At 44.4% G+C, this 16,475-nt stretch overlaps 4 protein-coding genes across 4 annotated transcripts; 2 read left to right on the plus strand and 2 right to left on the minus strand. All coding sequences in view use genetic code 12, as the record gives it.

Moving 5' to 3' along the window:
* Positions 1-64: 64 nt before the first annotated feature.
* Positions 65-862, plus strand: FIG1 (Fig1p; the record flags this gene model as incomplete). Its single annotated transcript, XM_025484500.1, has 1 exon — positions 65-862. One exon carries the CDS (start codon positions 65-67, stop codon positions 860-862), a length of 798 nt encoding a protein of 265 aa, XP_025342715.1.
* A 1,132-nt stretch (positions 863-1,994) lies between these two features.
* Positions 1,995-13,442, plus strand: TRA1 (histone acetyltransferase; the record flags this gene model as incomplete). Its single annotated transcript, XM_025484501.1, has 2 exons — positions 1,995-9,011; positions 9,060-13,442. The coding sequence occupies 2 exons, from the start codon at positions 1,995-1,997 to the stop codon at positions 13,440-13,442; spliced, it is 11,400 nt and encodes a 3,799-aa protein (XP_025342716.1).
* Positions 13,443-13,501: 59 nt separating this feature from the next.
* Positions 13,502-14,208, minus strand: CXQ85_000768 (uncharacterized protein; the record flags this gene model as incomplete). Its single annotated transcript, XM_025484502.1, has 2 exons — positions 13,502-13,909; positions 13,957-14,208. The coding sequence occupies 2 exons, from the start codon at positions 14,206-14,208 to the stop codon at positions 13,502-13,504; spliced, it is 660 nt and encodes a 219-aa protein (XP_025342717.1).
* Positions 14,209-14,701: 493 nt separating this feature from the next.
* CXQ85_000769 (phosphatidylglycerophosphatase) lies at positions 14,702-15,346 on the minus strand (the record flags this gene model as incomplete). Its single annotated transcript, XM_025484503.1, has 1 exon — positions 14,702-15,346. One exon carries the CDS (start codon positions 15,344-15,346, stop codon positions 14,702-14,704), a length of 645 nt encoding a protein of 214 aa, XP_025342718.1.
* Between the last annotated feature and the right edge of the window lie 1,129 nt (positions 15,347-16,475).

The following is a 16,475-nucleotide window of genomic DNA, read 5'->3' on the forward strand; positions in this document are numbered from 1 at the left end:
ACCTTCCACACATCCAACTTTACTATATAAAATGTGTCTTCCCTTACTCTGTTTGCCCAACATCATGTTTTGCATCTCCCTTATTACCAAGACCTTTACTGTGGTCTCACTCATTATCGCCTTGTTCCTCTTGGGGTTCCTTCTTATTGGCAATGTCTCTGCTGCTCCAGCATACTCGTCTGTGTTCATGGTAAACTTTAAGTTCAATACCACTGCTGATGCTTTTCTGGAGGTGATATCGACCAACACTTCGCTGATTGCAAAGCGGTCCATCACTGCCAACTATATGGGCATTTGTGCTCGCCTTGAGGATGGAAAGAAGGTGTGTTCTGCGGCAGGCAACTACACTGCTTTAGACAAATACCTTTCAGTTGGAGCTCAGGGAACGAAGATCAGTCTCGCCGAGATAGCTTCCAAGTTTACTGAAGCTTGCCACCCTCGGTTACTCATTGTCAGTCTAATGCTCGTGGTGCTTCTTCTTCTTACGGTCCTTTGGTGCACCATTCCATTATTACCATCTAAGCCGCTTATTAGAAAGATTTCTGTGGGCTTGTGCCTTCTTTGTATTCTTATTTGGGGCCTTGGACTGATGCTTCAACATCAGACTGTTGCGTCTACTGTGAAGCTTGTGGGTCCTAGCTCAATGGGTATGGTTATCGCTACTAAAGGCGGGCGTGCTGAGGCCATGACATGGACGGCGTTTGCGTTTTTGTTAGTTGTTTTGGGTATGTTGGCGAAGCTGGTGTTTCAAGATATGAGGCAGGCCAAGCCCAAGGCTGAACCAGAGCCACCCAGAGACCCATACCCCATGCAACAGGAACGGTACTACTATGCGGAGCCCAAGAAGTATGGGTATGCTTGAGGTGGGTAGGTGTTATTTGATGGAGTCGAGAAGTCTTTCGGTGTCTACAGGGTGGTTAGGTTGGTCAGTTTATACCCATAGTAAGTTATGCACATTCAATATACTAGAGGATGAAAGTTAGGGGATTTGAATGTAGGTCAATGAGAGGCTGGATATGCGTATCTGAAGAACGAAATCAATGCCTATTCAGGGAGGTAATGCCCCTTTGTTCTTCGGTAGAACCGGTAAGCCTCTGTATGGCTAAAATGGCTGCGAAAAGACCACTACCAGGGAGTAGTAGCTATACTATAAGCATCAAGTATTCAAAAGAAGGTATAATGGTCTTACATAAACCACTGTTTACTACTTAATTAATCAATTTGAATCTGTGCTTTACTCTGTGACTTTTTCCACCTTTTAAGTGAATATGGTGAACCCTACAATGTACATAGTTAACTGATGAGTATTGACATCCATCACGTACCAAATATAGTCACTTTTCAAAACTGCCAAGCCCAGAAAGGACTATAAAGAAGAAATTGACCACATCCTGTGAAACAAGAAATACTTTGGTTGGGTCACCTCTTTAGGGCTAGGTCTCTTCTGGCTCCTTTCTAGACCTGTCCCAGCCACCATTCTGAAACACGTCCACCACAAATCTGAAACACACAAACACCCAACTTTTTCATTTGAAACGTCCAGATCTTTTTCCAAATTTCCAACCTATAATCCCTTCTTTCCCCAGGCTTCCAAACCCAATTGCCTTTTTCCATATACCAGTGCATGTACTTACTGGTTTTTGCAGCAATTCCCCAGTCGCGGTTGCACCCACAAAATGGCCACCCACGCTAAAGGAGTGTTAATCATCAGTTGCTTCTTTCATAATAATGAACACCAACAAATCACTCCTTTAAATGCCCACTTCTTCACCTTTTTGTTGGATTCACTTGGGGGAGGTGCCTGTGATGGGACCGTTTTGGGAAGGTCTCCTACATACAAGACATACACATGACTTTGTTCACGCGCATCTCACGTGCCTCAACAGACACCGAGCGAACCTCATTCCCACTTTTTTCACCGCGACCATACTAAAGCACCTTGTTTATACACTAGTACTACCGGTTCCTTCGTCCCTTAACTATCCCAGTCCATAATGAAATACACGGAGCAGCTCGACATCTTTGTCCAGCGCCTTAAAGACTCCGGCCAGGACTACAAGGAGGCCCAGTCCGTGCTCCTGGAGCTCTTGGACATGATTGAGGCCTTCAATGGAGCTGCCGAGTACGAGTACTTCTTGAAGAACATGGTACCTATTTTCCTTAAAATCCTCGACGAGGTGCCAATTGCCTTTGATAGCAGCAGCCCAGAACATAAACTTCGTAACCTGGTGCTCGAAATCATCCACAGATCCATCATGACAGACACGTTCCAGCCGTTTTCCAAGCTGATTTTGGAGACTCTTACACGAAGCTTGGAGAATGAAAACGAGGATAACGGTGTTTTGTGTATGAAGATTATCACCAGTTTGCACAAGGCGTACAAGACCACTTTGGCTGATAGAGTGGAGCCTTTTGTGGAGATTATTGGTAAGGTGTATGATAACATGGAACAGACCGTCAAGGAGGTGTTCAGCGAGAACCAGCCTTCTATAGATAAGACAGACGAGACTGATCTTTCCAAGGAAATGTCTCCCTCGGCTTCGTTGGGCGAGGAGAATCCTAAACCGCTACGCAAGGCCATGTATTCGTTCAAGACATTGGCTGAATGCCCCATCACCATGGTTTCGCTTTTTTCTTCATATAGCACGTTGATCCAGTCGTCGCTTCCAGTGTTCTTGCCTAAGATCATTAATATCCTATTGCTCCAGGTCGAGCAGCAGAAGGAGTTCAGAGAGGAACACCTCAAGACAGCGTCAACCGTTACGGCCATCCTGCCTGAAATCACTAATAGACAAGCCTATTCCGAATACATCTTGGGCCAGGTCAAGGCGGCCTCTTTCCTCGCTTACGTCTTTATCAGAGGCTACGCTAACCAGTACCTTTCCCAGAACCAGGCCAAGGTTGTACCAGATGTGATTCTTAGGCTCTTGCAAGACTGTCCTGCTGAACTTTCAGTTGCAAGAAAAGAGCTTCTCCATGCCACCCGTCATATTTTGTCCACTTCGTTCCGTACACAGTTTATTCCTAAGATCGAGCTTTTGTTCGACGAGAAAGTGCTTATTGGTCATGGCTTAACTTCCTTCGAGACTCTCCGACCTTTGGCTTATTCTACCGTGGCTGATTTCATCCACAATGTCCGTAATGAATTGACTCCGAAGCAAATTTGGTCTACCGTTCAGATATACTGTGACCTTTTGAAGGATGATTCTTTGGCCTTGACAGTCCAAATCATGAGTGCTAAGTTGCTTTTGAACTTGGTCGAGAGAATCATGAAGTTGCCTAATAAGCTTGAAGGAAGACAGCTATTTATGATCATTATAGATTCCTACGCCAAACGTTTCCACAGCCTCAACAACAAATACGCTTACATCTTGAGACGCCACAACAAATTCGAAGAAAGAAGAAAGCTCAAGGAGGTGGAGACAAAGAAGGCTGTGGAGAGATACTGTTCCAAAAAAGACAATCCAGAAGGTGTTACCAACGAAGAGCCCAAGGCTGAAAATGGAACTGCTCATGCATCTGAAGGAGACGACGCAAAAATGGACATTGACGTTGTTGACGGACCCACAGAAGCAGAGGAAGTAGAGGAAACCGAATTGGGAGACATGTTCAGCGTTGAAGAACTTTCTCCAATCTCCCTTACATCGCCCAACCAGAGTTCAGACCTTCTCAAAGACGCTCGTTATTTGTTTAGAACACTCATGACTTTCCTCAAGTCTGTCATCTTCGGTTTGAAGAACTGCAACCCTCCTGTTCCTCCTCAGCCAACACAGCAAGATCCTAACAAGCCTGGCCAGGTTGTCAATTACGACAAATGGAATGAATCTGCCAAGTTGACCTCCAACGAGGAAATCAATATTCTCAGAAGCTTGTTCCGTGGCGGTATCAGCTGTCTCCGTTTCTTCTCTGTGACCAAGCCCAAGACGGCTAACCAGCCCCAAGCATTCGACTTCTCCACTGGTGGACCAAATCTTCCAATCACATCTTCGAAAGAAGAAAAGGATTTGATGGAAATCTTCGCTACGATCTTCATTCACATTGATCCGGCATCATTTAATGAGATCGTGAGTGCTGAGTTGCCTTTCATGTTTGATTCCATGCTTCAAAATGCTGCTTTACTTCATCTTCCACAGTTTTTCCTTTGCAGTGAGATCACTTCAGCCAACTTTTCGGGTATTCTTATTTCGTTCCTTCGCTCGAAACTCGATCAGCTTGATAAAGTTGACTATGTCAAATCTAATATTCTCATTAGACTTTTCAAGCTCTGCTTCATGTCAGTCAATCTTTTCCCAACAGCCAACGAAAGCGTCATTCTCCCGCATTTGAATCACTTGATTTTGGAATCATTGAGGTTAGCTACCAGAACCGATGAGCCTATCTTATACTCTTATTTGATCAGGACATTGTTCAGAAGTATCAACGGTGGAAGATTCGAAAACTTATACAAGGAAATCATGCCAATCTTGCCAGTATTGCTTGAGAGTCTCAACAAGTTGATTGTCAACTCCAGAAGACCATTTGAAAGAGATATCTACGTCGAGTTATGTTTGAATGTTCCAGTCAGAGTGTCTGTTTTGTTTCCACATTTGAATTACTTGACGACTCCTTTGGTCTACGCTCTTAATGGTAACCAGGAGCTCATTGGTCAAGGTTTAAGGACATTTGAGCTTTGCGTTGATAACTTGACAGCTGAGTATTTCGATCCAATGATTGCTCCAGTTATTGATGACATCATGACCGCTTTATGGAAGCATCTTGAACCAGTTCCATATCATCACCAGCATTCGCATACTGCTATCCGTATCCTTGGTAAGTTGGGTGGCAGAAACCACAAGCATTTGAAGCCATGCAACTCTTTGAAGCCACAGTCCGATCTTGATCAGGAAGTCAAGGCATTGTTTACCATTCACGGTTTCAACGGTAAAGTCCCTGTATCCGTCACTCCTGGTGTCGAATCTGCCATTAAGTTGCTTGAAGATACCAGACTTAAAGTTCATTACAGGGTCAGTGCATTCAGCTACCTTTCCAGCATTCTCAAGCTTTTCATTGATACCACTCCAATTCCAAAGGATTATGGTTCTTACATTCAGGAGCTGGTTGAACTTTTGAAGCAGGAGGAGCTTTCAGAATACCCAGAACTTGACCCATCTGACATCAAGGACGCTGGAAAGTTGGACAGGCAGCAGAAGCTCTTTTCAAGACTTTTAGAGACTTTGTTCTTCTCCCTTTCTATTCCAGAGCTCAAGGACGAAGCTAGCCAGCTTATTGATGACATAACCACGCATTTCTCCCTTATTCATCTCGGAACTACTATAATATCCAAGATCAAGAAGGACAGACCATTTTCGGTGAACGACCAAGAGGGTAAGGCATACATCAGCGAAACCGTTTTCTTCAACGCCTTGAACTATGCATTGAGCTTCTGGGACAAGGAAGTCAGAGAGAAAGGTATTGAGATCATCAAGAGTCTTTACTCCACCACTGTGACTTTGTTTGGTTCTGACGAAGATGCTCTTCACTCTCCATTGTTCCGTACTATGTTCTACAAGTTCACCCATTGCTGCTACAGTGAGTTCTACTTTAGCAAGCTTGGCGGTGTCTTGGGTTTGAAGACTATGTTTGAAGATTTGAACATTCCACCAAAATGGTTCTTCAAGCGCCAGTTTGAGCTTGTTAGGTCCGTCTTTTTCATTTTGAGAGATACCCCAGAAACTGCTCCTTACGAGGTAAGACACTTGGCCAAGTCGCTTGTGTTGAACATTTTGAAAGAATGCAATGCTGACTTGTCGAAGGAAACTATCCAGGAGAAGCCATTCCAGACTTTGGTTGGTGCTTTGGTTTACGATCTTGCCAGTGCTATTCCTATGGTGAGAGAAGTGTCTCAGGAATCTTTGAATGTTTTGTCAGAAGCTACTGGTGTCCCTGTGGCTACTATTATGGGTCCTTGCAAGCATCTTTTGTTGACCCCTATCTTTGGTAAGCCATTGAGGGCTCTTCCATTCCCAATGCAGATTGGTAACATCGATGCCATCACCTTCTGTTTGAATTTGGACAATAGCTTCTTGAGCTTTAATGATGAACTCAACAGACTTCTTTTGGAAGCTTTGGCCTTGGTTGACGCTGAGGATGAAAGTCTTGCGAACGTTCACCGTCTTTACGAGCACAGAACTTCGAAGCAACTTGTGGAGCTTCGTGTCGTCTGTATTAAGTTGCTTTCATTGGCTTTGACTAAACCTGGCTTTTCCTTGGGATCCTTATCTGAGGCAAGAATCAGAATCCTTGGTGTCTTTTTTAAGGCTCTTTGCAACAAGTCAACTGAAATCATCAACGCTGCACACCTTGGCCTTAAGGCAAGTCTTGATGAAAGCGCTAAGCTTCCTAAGGAGTTGTTGCAAAATGGTCTTCGTCCAATGCTTATGAACTTGTCTGACCACAAGAAATTGACTGTTTCTGGTCTCGAAGCTTTGGCGCGCTTGCTTGAGCTTTTGATTTCTTACTTCCGTGTTGAAATTGGTCGTAAGTTGCTCGACCATTTGATGGCTTGGGCTCAGATCAACACTTTGCGTCAAATTGCTGGCCAAGATTTGAAGAACAACCATACCGTGCAAATAGTGATGGCTATCTTGAACATCTTCCATCTTTTGCCTGCGAAGGCCTATACTTTTATGGAGGAGATCATCAACACTTTGCAGTACTTGGAAGGCCATTTGGACCGTCACCAGGATTCTCCATTCAGATTGCCTGTGCTTAAGTTTTTGAACAGGTTTGCTGACAACTGTTTGGAATACTACTTGAACAACTTCAAGAACAGAAAGCTCGGAAACATGTTAGCCTACTTTGCTGGCTGTGAAGATGGACCAAAGATTCGTGAGGTTGCGATTACCAAGATGGATGGTATTATTGAGGACCTCAAGAATGAGCAATCTGAAGAAATCAAGGTGATCAAGTTTGCAAACACCGTTGATCTTGTGGCTTCTATCGCCAAGTATGATAAGGAATGGTTCAAGGAGCAAGCCCCATTGTTGGACACTTTATCTTCTTTGATGGAAGAGATCATCTCAAACAAGGGCCTGTTGCCGCTCGTTTCGAATAACCACTTCCAAGCAGACCAGGCTATCAGCAAGTTGCAAATCACGATTGTTGATTTCATGCAGCACAAACCAGAGGAGACTAGTTTGGTCTTCTACACGGTGAACAGACTTTGCAACTTGGAGCTCAAGGTTCACGAGCAGCTCGAATTGTTCTTCTTTGAAACGGTTGTGAGATCAGAGGATGTTGAACAGAAGAAGACCTATATGTTGAGAGCTGTTGAGTTCTTGGCTGAAGACGTGAACTTGAAGGCGAAGATCTTTTTCATGAAGAAGGTGTTTGACAGTACTCTTCTCTACGAAATCAGCAAGTCTGAGAACGCTGACAGCTTATTCGACGACGAGACCCAGTGGTTGGATAAGCTCAATGAAATTGTCTGGAAGTCTACTCATGATATCACGACCGACAGAACCTCTGGTAAGATTGACAGCTACAGATTTGCCCTTCTTGAGAGCACATCTATCTTGCTTAAGTGGGCCCCAGAGAAGTTGAGTCAGTACAGAAAGGACATTGTGAAGTTTAGTTGGAACTACATCAAACTCGAGGACAATATCACCAAGCAGGTCGCTTACGTGACTACTTCTTACTTCATTGCAGCTTACGAGACTCCTGCTAAGTTGGCTACTCAGGTGTTTGTTGCCTTGTTGAGAGCTCACCAGAACGACTCGAGACACTTGGTCAGACAAGCCCTTGATATTCTCGCTCCAGTCATGTCTTTGCGTATCGTTGATAATGATCATCCAAACAGTTGGTTGAAATGGCCTAGACGTGTTCTTTCCGAGGACGGTTTCAATGTCACCCAAGTCTTGAACGTGTACCAATTCATTGTACAGCATCCTGACTTGTTCTTCGTTGCAAGAGAGCATTTCATCTCCAACATCATCACTGCAATGGGTAAGTTGACCATCTTGGCCAATGCTGCTTTAGAGAACCAGGTTCTTGCCATTGACTTGGCTGAACTTATCTTGAACTGGGAACACAAGGCTGATGAGTTGAAACTGCAAGGAAAGCTTACCGATGGTCTGGAGATGGACACTGAAGAGAACATGGATAAGGACAATGAAACTGATTTCACAACATCGCCTGACTACCAGATTCCATTCGGCCAGAGAGAGGCTTGCGTTACCTTTTTGATCAGATATGTCTGTATCAGTCCTCAAAGAGCTTCTGAGAGTGAACTTGGCCAGAGAGCTTTGGGTATCTTGTACGACCTTTTGAGTCCTAACCATTGGCCAGAAGTGTCTGTGAAGACCACCTTCTTCGAGAAGTTCCTTCTTTCCAACGACCTCAACTCTTCGAACCTTTTGGGTTACTGTTTGAATGCCTTGGAGGTTTTAGGTGTCGTTTTGGAATGGAAGAAGCCAGACTGGATTGTCTCAAACCTCGGTTATTTGCACAAATTGCTTGAGAAGTGTATCAAGTCTGATAACCACGACATCCAAGAAGTGCTTCAGAGAGTTTTGCGTATCATTCTTCAGGCGATCAACAGCGAAGTCCAGACAGAGCCTGCTGAGGATGAAGATTCTGAAGTTAAAACATTCATCAATGATTTGGTTACCACTGTTTCTGATGATTTGGGAGACACCACTTCTCTTGCTGCTGGTGTTACTTTGTCTTGGACGTTGGCCAACTACAAGCCTTCGACGCTTGATTCGTTGTTGCCCGGTATTATGAGAACCTTCAACAAGCTTTGCAAAGATCATATTACTATTACGCATCAGGGTGCCCAGTCGTCATCCAAGGAGGCCAATAACTCTGCTGATGAGGCTAAGATGACAACCAAGTTGTTGGACAAGATTTTGAACTTGTGTTCTATGCGTATCTCCAACTTGGGTGACCAGAGACGTATCTTCTTGTCGTTGTTAGCGCAGCTTATTGAAAGATCTTTGGACAAAGATACTTTGGAGAAGATCATCAAGATTGTGAAGTCTTGGGTATTCTCCAGGACCGATCTCTTCCCTACCACCAAGGAAAAGGCTGCTATATTGGCAAAGATGATGGTATTCGAGATCCGTGGTGAACCAGTGTTGTCTAAGGAGTTCTACCAGATTATCGTGGATATCTTTGAGGACGATACTTTTAGCTGCACTGAATTGACAGTCAGAATGGAACAGCCATTCTTGGTGGGTACCCGTTCTTCAGAGGTTTCTATTCGTCGGAAGCTTATGTCTATTTTGAATCACAGTTTGGAGAAGGACATCAGCAAGCGTCTTTATTATGTTATTCGTGAACAGAATTGGGAATACCTCGCCGACTACACTTGGCTCAACCAGGCCTTGCAATTGCTCTTTGGCGCTTTTGACTTCAACGATAAGCTCGAGTTGATCTCCGAGGAGAATAAGTTACCACCTTTGACTGCATTCCCATACAAGGAGAAGGATGATGATAAGGATATGGAGGTTGATGGACGCAGCAACTTGGACGAATTGTTTGAAAAGCACAACAAGTTCTTGGAGGGAATCTCTGATATTCGTTCCGGTGCTATCCTTGAGCCAATGATTGATTTGTTCTACCAGAGCAGTGAAACTGTCCACCAGGTTTGGTCTACCATCTTCCCAATTGCTTTCTCGTCGATCCCTCGTTCTGATCACTTGGACTTCACGAGATCATTGGTCATTTTGTTGTCTAAGGACTACCATACTCGTCAAGTTGATGTCAGACCAAATGTTATCCAGTCTTTGTTGGAAGGTGTTGCTAGATGCGAGTCTCTTCAATTGCCTCCATTTGCTGTTGAGTGTCTTGCTTCGAACTTCAATGCTTGGTCCCAGGGTATTCACATCCTTGAAAATATTGAACACCAGTCCGTCAATGGTAATGCCGATGTCCGTGAAGTGACCCAGGATGCTCTTGCCAAACTTTACTCTACCCTTAAGGAAGACGACATGTTCTACGGGTTGTGGAGAAGAAGAGCCAAGTACTCTGAGACAATCTCTGCCTTATCATATGAACAGATTGGTCTTTGGGACAAGGCTCAGCAGCTTTACGAGACAGCTCAGATTAGAGCCCGCAGTGGTGCTTTGCCCTATGGACAATCAGAATACTCTCTTTGGGAAGACCACTGGATTTTGTGCGCTGAGAAGTTGCAACACTGGGATATTCTTACAGAGTTGGCCAAGCACGAGGGCTTCAGTGACCTTCTTTTGGAGTGTGGTTGGAGAGTTGCCGATTGGAATGCTGATAGAGATACCTTGGAACAGACAGTTAAGAGTGTGATGGACGTTCCTACGCCTAGAAGACAAGTCTTTGAAACTTTCCTTTGCTTGCAAGGATATGGTCAAGAAAAGGCTACATTGCCAGAACTTTCCAAGTTGTGCGATGAAGGTATCCAATTGGCTTTGAGAAAATGGCACGGTTTACCACAGAGATTCATGGGAGCTCACATTCCTTTGCTCCATACTTTCCAACAATATGTGGAGTTCATGGAGGCCAGTCAGGTGTACTCGAGTCTTGTGTCTACTAATGCTCAGAACTTGGACGTCAAGTCCCAGGAGCTTAAGCGTGTTTTGCAAGTGTGGAGAGAAAGACTTCCAAACATTTGGGACGATATCAACATTTGGAACGATTTGGTTACCTGGCGTCAACACGCCTTCCAGGTGATCAACAAGGTGTACATGCCATTCATTCCTATCTTGCAGCAGAACAATTCTGATGGTAATGCCAATTCTTACGCTTACAGAGGATTCCATGAAATCGCTTGGGTTATTAACCGTTTCGCTCATGTTGCTAGAAAGCACAATATGTCTGAGGTTTGTATCAACCAGTTGACCAAGATCTACCAGCTTCCTAACATTGAAATTCAAGAGGCTTTCTTGAAGTTGAAGGAGCAAGTCAAGTGTCACTACCAGAACCCTAACGAGCTCAATACCGGTCTTGATGTGATCAGAAACACCAACTTGGTCTACTTTGCTACCCAGCAGAAGGCTGAATTCTTCACTTTGAAGGGTATGTTCTTGAGCAAGCTTAACCATAAGGATGAGGCCAACAAGGCGTTCGCTACTTCGGTTCAAATCGATCTCAACTTACCTAAGGCCTGGTCTGAATGGGGTGTTTTCAATGACAAGAGATTTAAGGAGAACCCAACTGACTTGGTTTACGCTAACAATGCCATCAGTTGTTACTTGCAAGCTGCTGGTCTTTACAAGAACGGTAAGACAAGAAAGTTGCTTGCCAGAATCCTTTGGCTCATTAGTTTGGATGATAGTTCTGGCACTTTGGCACAGGCATTTGAGAACTTCAGAGGAGAAGTCCCAGTTTGGTACTGGATTACCTTTATTCCTCAACTCCTTTCGTCTTTGTCATACAAGGAAGCCAAGTTGGTGCGCCAGATTCTCATTCGTATTGCAAAGAGTTTCCCACAAGCCTTACACTTCCAGCTCAGGACCACCAAGGAGGACTTTGCCGCCAAACAACGCCAATTTGTTGAGCTTCACCGCCAGAAGAGTGCCAACTCGGCGTCGCCTTCTAATGCAACTGGTGATCCACCATCTGACGAAAAGGAGAAGCTGGTTGAAGACAGTAAGGATGCAGAGGAGAAGAATGACGCTGATAAAGAGAAGAAGAAGGATGAAAGCGCTGATGTCAAGGACGAGAAGAATGATGATACTGCTGTCAAATCTGAAGATGCCATGCAAGAAGACAATGCAAACGGTGAAGAGCAAGGCTCTCCAAAGAACAATGGTGGCTCGCCAGATGCCTCCTCGAAGTTGCCTCCAGCAGCTGGTGCTCTCAGACGTTCCTGGGAATATGTGGAAGAGATCATGGGTATTTTGAAGACAGCTTACCCATTGTTGGCTCTTTCATTGGAGTCTTTGGTTGACCAGATTAACCAGCGCTTCAAGTGTACTGCTGACGAGGACGCTTATAGACTTGGAGTTGCTTTGCTTAACGATGGTGTTCAGTACCTTAACCGTCTTGGTAACCCAAGAGAAGACGCCAAGTTGCCGCCAGTCACTGAAGTCAATATTACGAGATTCGCTGAGACGGTTCTTCCTAAACAGATCCGTGCTGAATTTGAAAAGGACTTGGTTATTGGTAAGCCAAACTTGGAGACTTACATCATCAAGTTGAGAAGATGGAGAGACCGTTTGGAGGACAAGTTGGACAGAAGATTCACCGAGGTCAACCTTGAAAACTTGTGCCCACACTTGAGTGAGTTCCATCACCAGAAATTCGAGGACATTGAGGTTCCAGGCCAGTACTTATTGAACAAGGACAACAACAGCCACTTCGTTAAGATTGAAAGGTTCTTGCCTACCATCGATTTGGCTCGTGGAACGAATGCCTGCTACAAGAGATTGAAGATTCGTGGTCACGATGGAAGTCTCCATGCTTTCGCTGTGCAATTCCCTGCTGCTAGACACTGTCGCCGTGAAGAATGCTTGTTCCAGCTTTTCAGAATCTTTGACGACTCTTTGTCCAAGAAGGTGGAAACCAGACGTCGTAACATTCTGTTCACGCTTCCTATTGCCGTGCCCCTTTCTCCTCATATCCGTATTATCAATGATGATTCGAGAGATATCAGCATGCAAAAGGTTTATGAAGATTTCTGCTTCAAGGAGGGCAAGAACCGTGACGAGCCATTCATTTACACTATTGAGAAGTTGCGTGCCGCTTTCGACCCAAGGTTGCCTAAGCCAGATATCATGAGCATTAGAGTTGAGATCTTGAGTGCTATCCAGTCTCTCTTGGTTCCATCTACCGTGTTGAAGAACTACTTCTTGAACCTTTATCCTAACTTTGAGGACTTCTGGTTATTCAGAAAGCAGTTCACATCGCAGTATGCTTCGTTTATCTTCACCACTTACATGATGTGTGTTAACACCAGACAACCACAGAAGATTCACGTTAACCGTGGCTCTGGTAGCGTCTGGACCTCGGATATGTTGCCATGCAAGATCGCCAGCAAGAATGCTTCATTGGACTCTTCCAACGGCAGCCGCCCAACGCCTTTGTTCTACAATGCTGAAATGGTGCCGTTCAGATTGACGCCAAACATCCAGAAGTTGATTGGAAAGTCTGGCCTCGAAGGTATTCTTTCCGTGTATGTGCTTGTTATTGCCAGGGCTCTTACAGAACCTAAGTCTGATTTGGACCAGTACTTGACCTTGTTCGTTCGTGATGAAGTCATCTCCTGGTGCACTCAGCAAGACCCACCTAGAGCAGTTCCTCAAGACAACCAGCTTCGTGAGATCGTCATGCTCAACGTCGAGCTCATCATCAAGAGAGTCTTATCGATGGCCCACGGCTCTTCGGCCTCTAACGTGAGCACTCAAAGCGTCTTGGAGCTTATTGCCCAAGCCGTGAACCCACATAACCTTGCCGCTGCCGACACTTTGTGGATGGCATACTTCTAGGCAAGCCATGTACTATAGATATTTGTTTATATTAAAAATTAAAGATGTATATTATGATATCACCGTAAGTAGGCCTTTTCAAGGCGCTGGAGTGGGACGACATCTTGACCAAGCTCGAGACGGTTCACTTCCTTGTTGGTGGTAATACGGTTGTTTGAACACCGAAGACAGAGTAATATGTCATACAAGCGAAGCAGAACAAGGAGCCAAATCACTACCGCCATGACAAGACGCGCAATGTAAATCGCTCTAAACGAATCAGTCACATTCTGCAATATTACTTCTCCATCGAGATACTTCTTTTCCACGAATGGGCCTTCAGCACGTTGACTTGCAACGACACTGACAACTTGCAACACCCAAGCCACTAAAGCCAAGAGCCAATTTAAACACTGGATTCTATAGGTAAGAATGGTAGGCACCCAGAGCAGTATTTCATTGATACCGAAGGAGAACATCGTTATTCCCTAGTGTTAGTCATGCCAGGTAAGGCCAACAATAGTAAAACACGTACGTAGAAGTAACCAAAGAAAGATACAGTTCGGCAGATATCAGGGACACCAGCAACCCTATTGATAGTAAGTATCAGCATAAATACTGAGGCGACGTGAATGAAAGGCATTATAGCTGATAAACGACGACTCCAGAACTTACCACAAGTAGAGCTGGAAACGACAGGAGGGGGCTGGGCGCCTTGATAATTATCAACGAGTTCTTCTAAAGTGAGTGGATGTTCTGAAGATTGGAAAGCTTGTTCGGCAGACATGGTGGTGTAGTTGGGATTGTACCAAATGGCTGCAAAAGACGAACCGAGGAGGTGCGAGCGTTTGGAAGGGAGGTCAGGGCCACTGAAATTTGTGGAGTGTCTGGTGATAGGAAAAAGTGAGTTGGAGCAAGGATTTGTGGCAATGGAAAGCTGTAAAAGCGCCAGTTGGCGTTGTGGAGGCATCTTTTGAAGGCTTCAAGGCTTCATGGAACGTAATGTGAAGCACTGAAGACTCAAAAGCTTTGAAGGCATCTCCACCTGAACCTAGCAATTAATATGGTAGTTTATTGAAGACTTCTCTAGCATCCAATGTCCAATGGACGACGTCCTGGTCTGTAACATGTGAGCTGATACCACACCATCATTCCAACACTCATCCTGAAGTTCTCCCCAACTACCGATAGACAACAGCAACAGAATAATCTAGTAAATTCAAGTGTCCTCTAAGCTGAATCTCAGAAACACACTTCTCGTAAGCCCAATTGTAACACTTCTAAAGCTTCGTTTCAGACTCCTCAGTCTCACCTGGAGTAGGAGCCTTCACAGGAGTTTCCCTAGAAACAACCAACCGATCATACAACCCTCTCTCCATTTTACACCATACCTTATTAGAAAGCTCCACACCTTCACTGAGCCAGATACCCCAGGCTCCCATCATATTAGCCATAAGCATATCTGTGAACAAACGGTCACCAATAACCACAATCTCGCTAGCTTTGGTGATCCCATGCTCTGCAAAGTAAGCCATGATCTCCTCATGACAGCCAGGCTTCTTAGTAGGATGTCTCAACACAGTAACACCAGTATCACGCTCTAGCTTCTCTGCTTGTTGATAGTTGGTATCATCGTTAGTACCAGCAGAATTAGATACAATAAGCAAGTGTTCTTTAGGGTAGTTCTTCTGAAGCTGTGCCCAAATGTCACTATACGCTGGCCAGACCTTATCGTCCTTGTCTTTGGCGAAACAGTTGTCTTTATCTAACACTACGCCTTTGATAGTGGCATTTTCATGTCCTGGAATTTTGAATGGAATTGGGAGCTTATCGAAGGAAGCAACTGTCAAGTGGGGTAAACAGAGACTGGGGTTGTACGTGAGACGGCCCACGTTGAGTATGGCACTGGCGTTGAAGATTTGCATGGGTGTTGATAGTTGGTGAAGATAAGCACTGGAAAAGTACTAGTATGGAGGTCATGTGATCTTGGACAGAATTCGATGAAATATGGTAGAAGAAGCTGGAAAGAGGTGTTTGGAGGGTGAAACAAAGGCTTATTTGTTACTTGGTAGCTGTTTGAGTGGAGCTTGTGGTATTTGTGTAGCTGGTGTGGGAGATGATAGGATATATACTGTGCGATGTAACTAGGTCAGTAGAGGAAGAGAGACTGAAGATACACACATTTGCCTGGCATGGTTTCCTCTCTTTGGTAAACAAAAAAGCATGAATTCAAGCTAAAAAGTATTAGATTGGGTGAAGTTCGAATTTTCAGGTACTTCTTTGAGCAGAGCAGTCTTCTATCAGTTGGTTACACTTCACTAAATGCAACCTCCAAAGTCTGGTTCGTCTCATTTCTACTGTTCCTATAAAAAGGACAACATTATCGAAGTAACAAACAGATAGAGCTTAGATTTTGGATGGACCTCTTTCAATTGGAAAGTTGGTACTTGATGGATGCGGTTCATAGAAGTAATGCCCTGTGGGGGAACTCAATATATGTATATGTTTAAGTAGAAAACGGCCTCTTAGTCGAGTTCTAAGATCTGGGTATAAAAGAAATTAGTATTTTAGGAATGGGACTTAGGCGATTGCAATAGAGAATTGGTTTCTGTTCAATGAATACTCGCTTTTGAATGTACAACAGCATTACAGTAATCACACATCAAAGGCAGTCAACATGTCCAAAGAACAGTAAAAGCATTATCCAAATATACTCACTAAATTTGATAGTATATCAGAAAATGATCGTTTTCATCTCTTTTAGTACACTTCAGTTTACCATGTACCATCTGACTCACCAAGACTCACCAACTCCTTTCAATTCCCAATCCCCTTCCCAAATTGGACAAAAACAGATACCAAATCTCCGTCCCCCAATTACTCTCTCCTTCTATCACCAAAAAAGCCACATCCTCTAAAAACCACCACTTCTGCCCACTACCTTAGTTCCCTGCCTGGTGAGCAAACCTACATGCCATTTTGCACCCATCAGAAGGAACCAAAAGGGTCCATCAATTTCCACTCACACCCAAAAATCCCCAAAACAAACAATAC

Source organism: Candidozyma haemuli, assembly GCF_002926055.2.
Source record: "Candidozyma haemuli strain B11899 chromosome Unknown A_2014730914, whole genome shotgun sequence".
Lineage (NCBI taxonomy): Eukaryota > Fungi > Ascomycota > Pichiomycetes > Serinales > Metschnikowiaceae > Candidozyma > Candidozyma haemuli.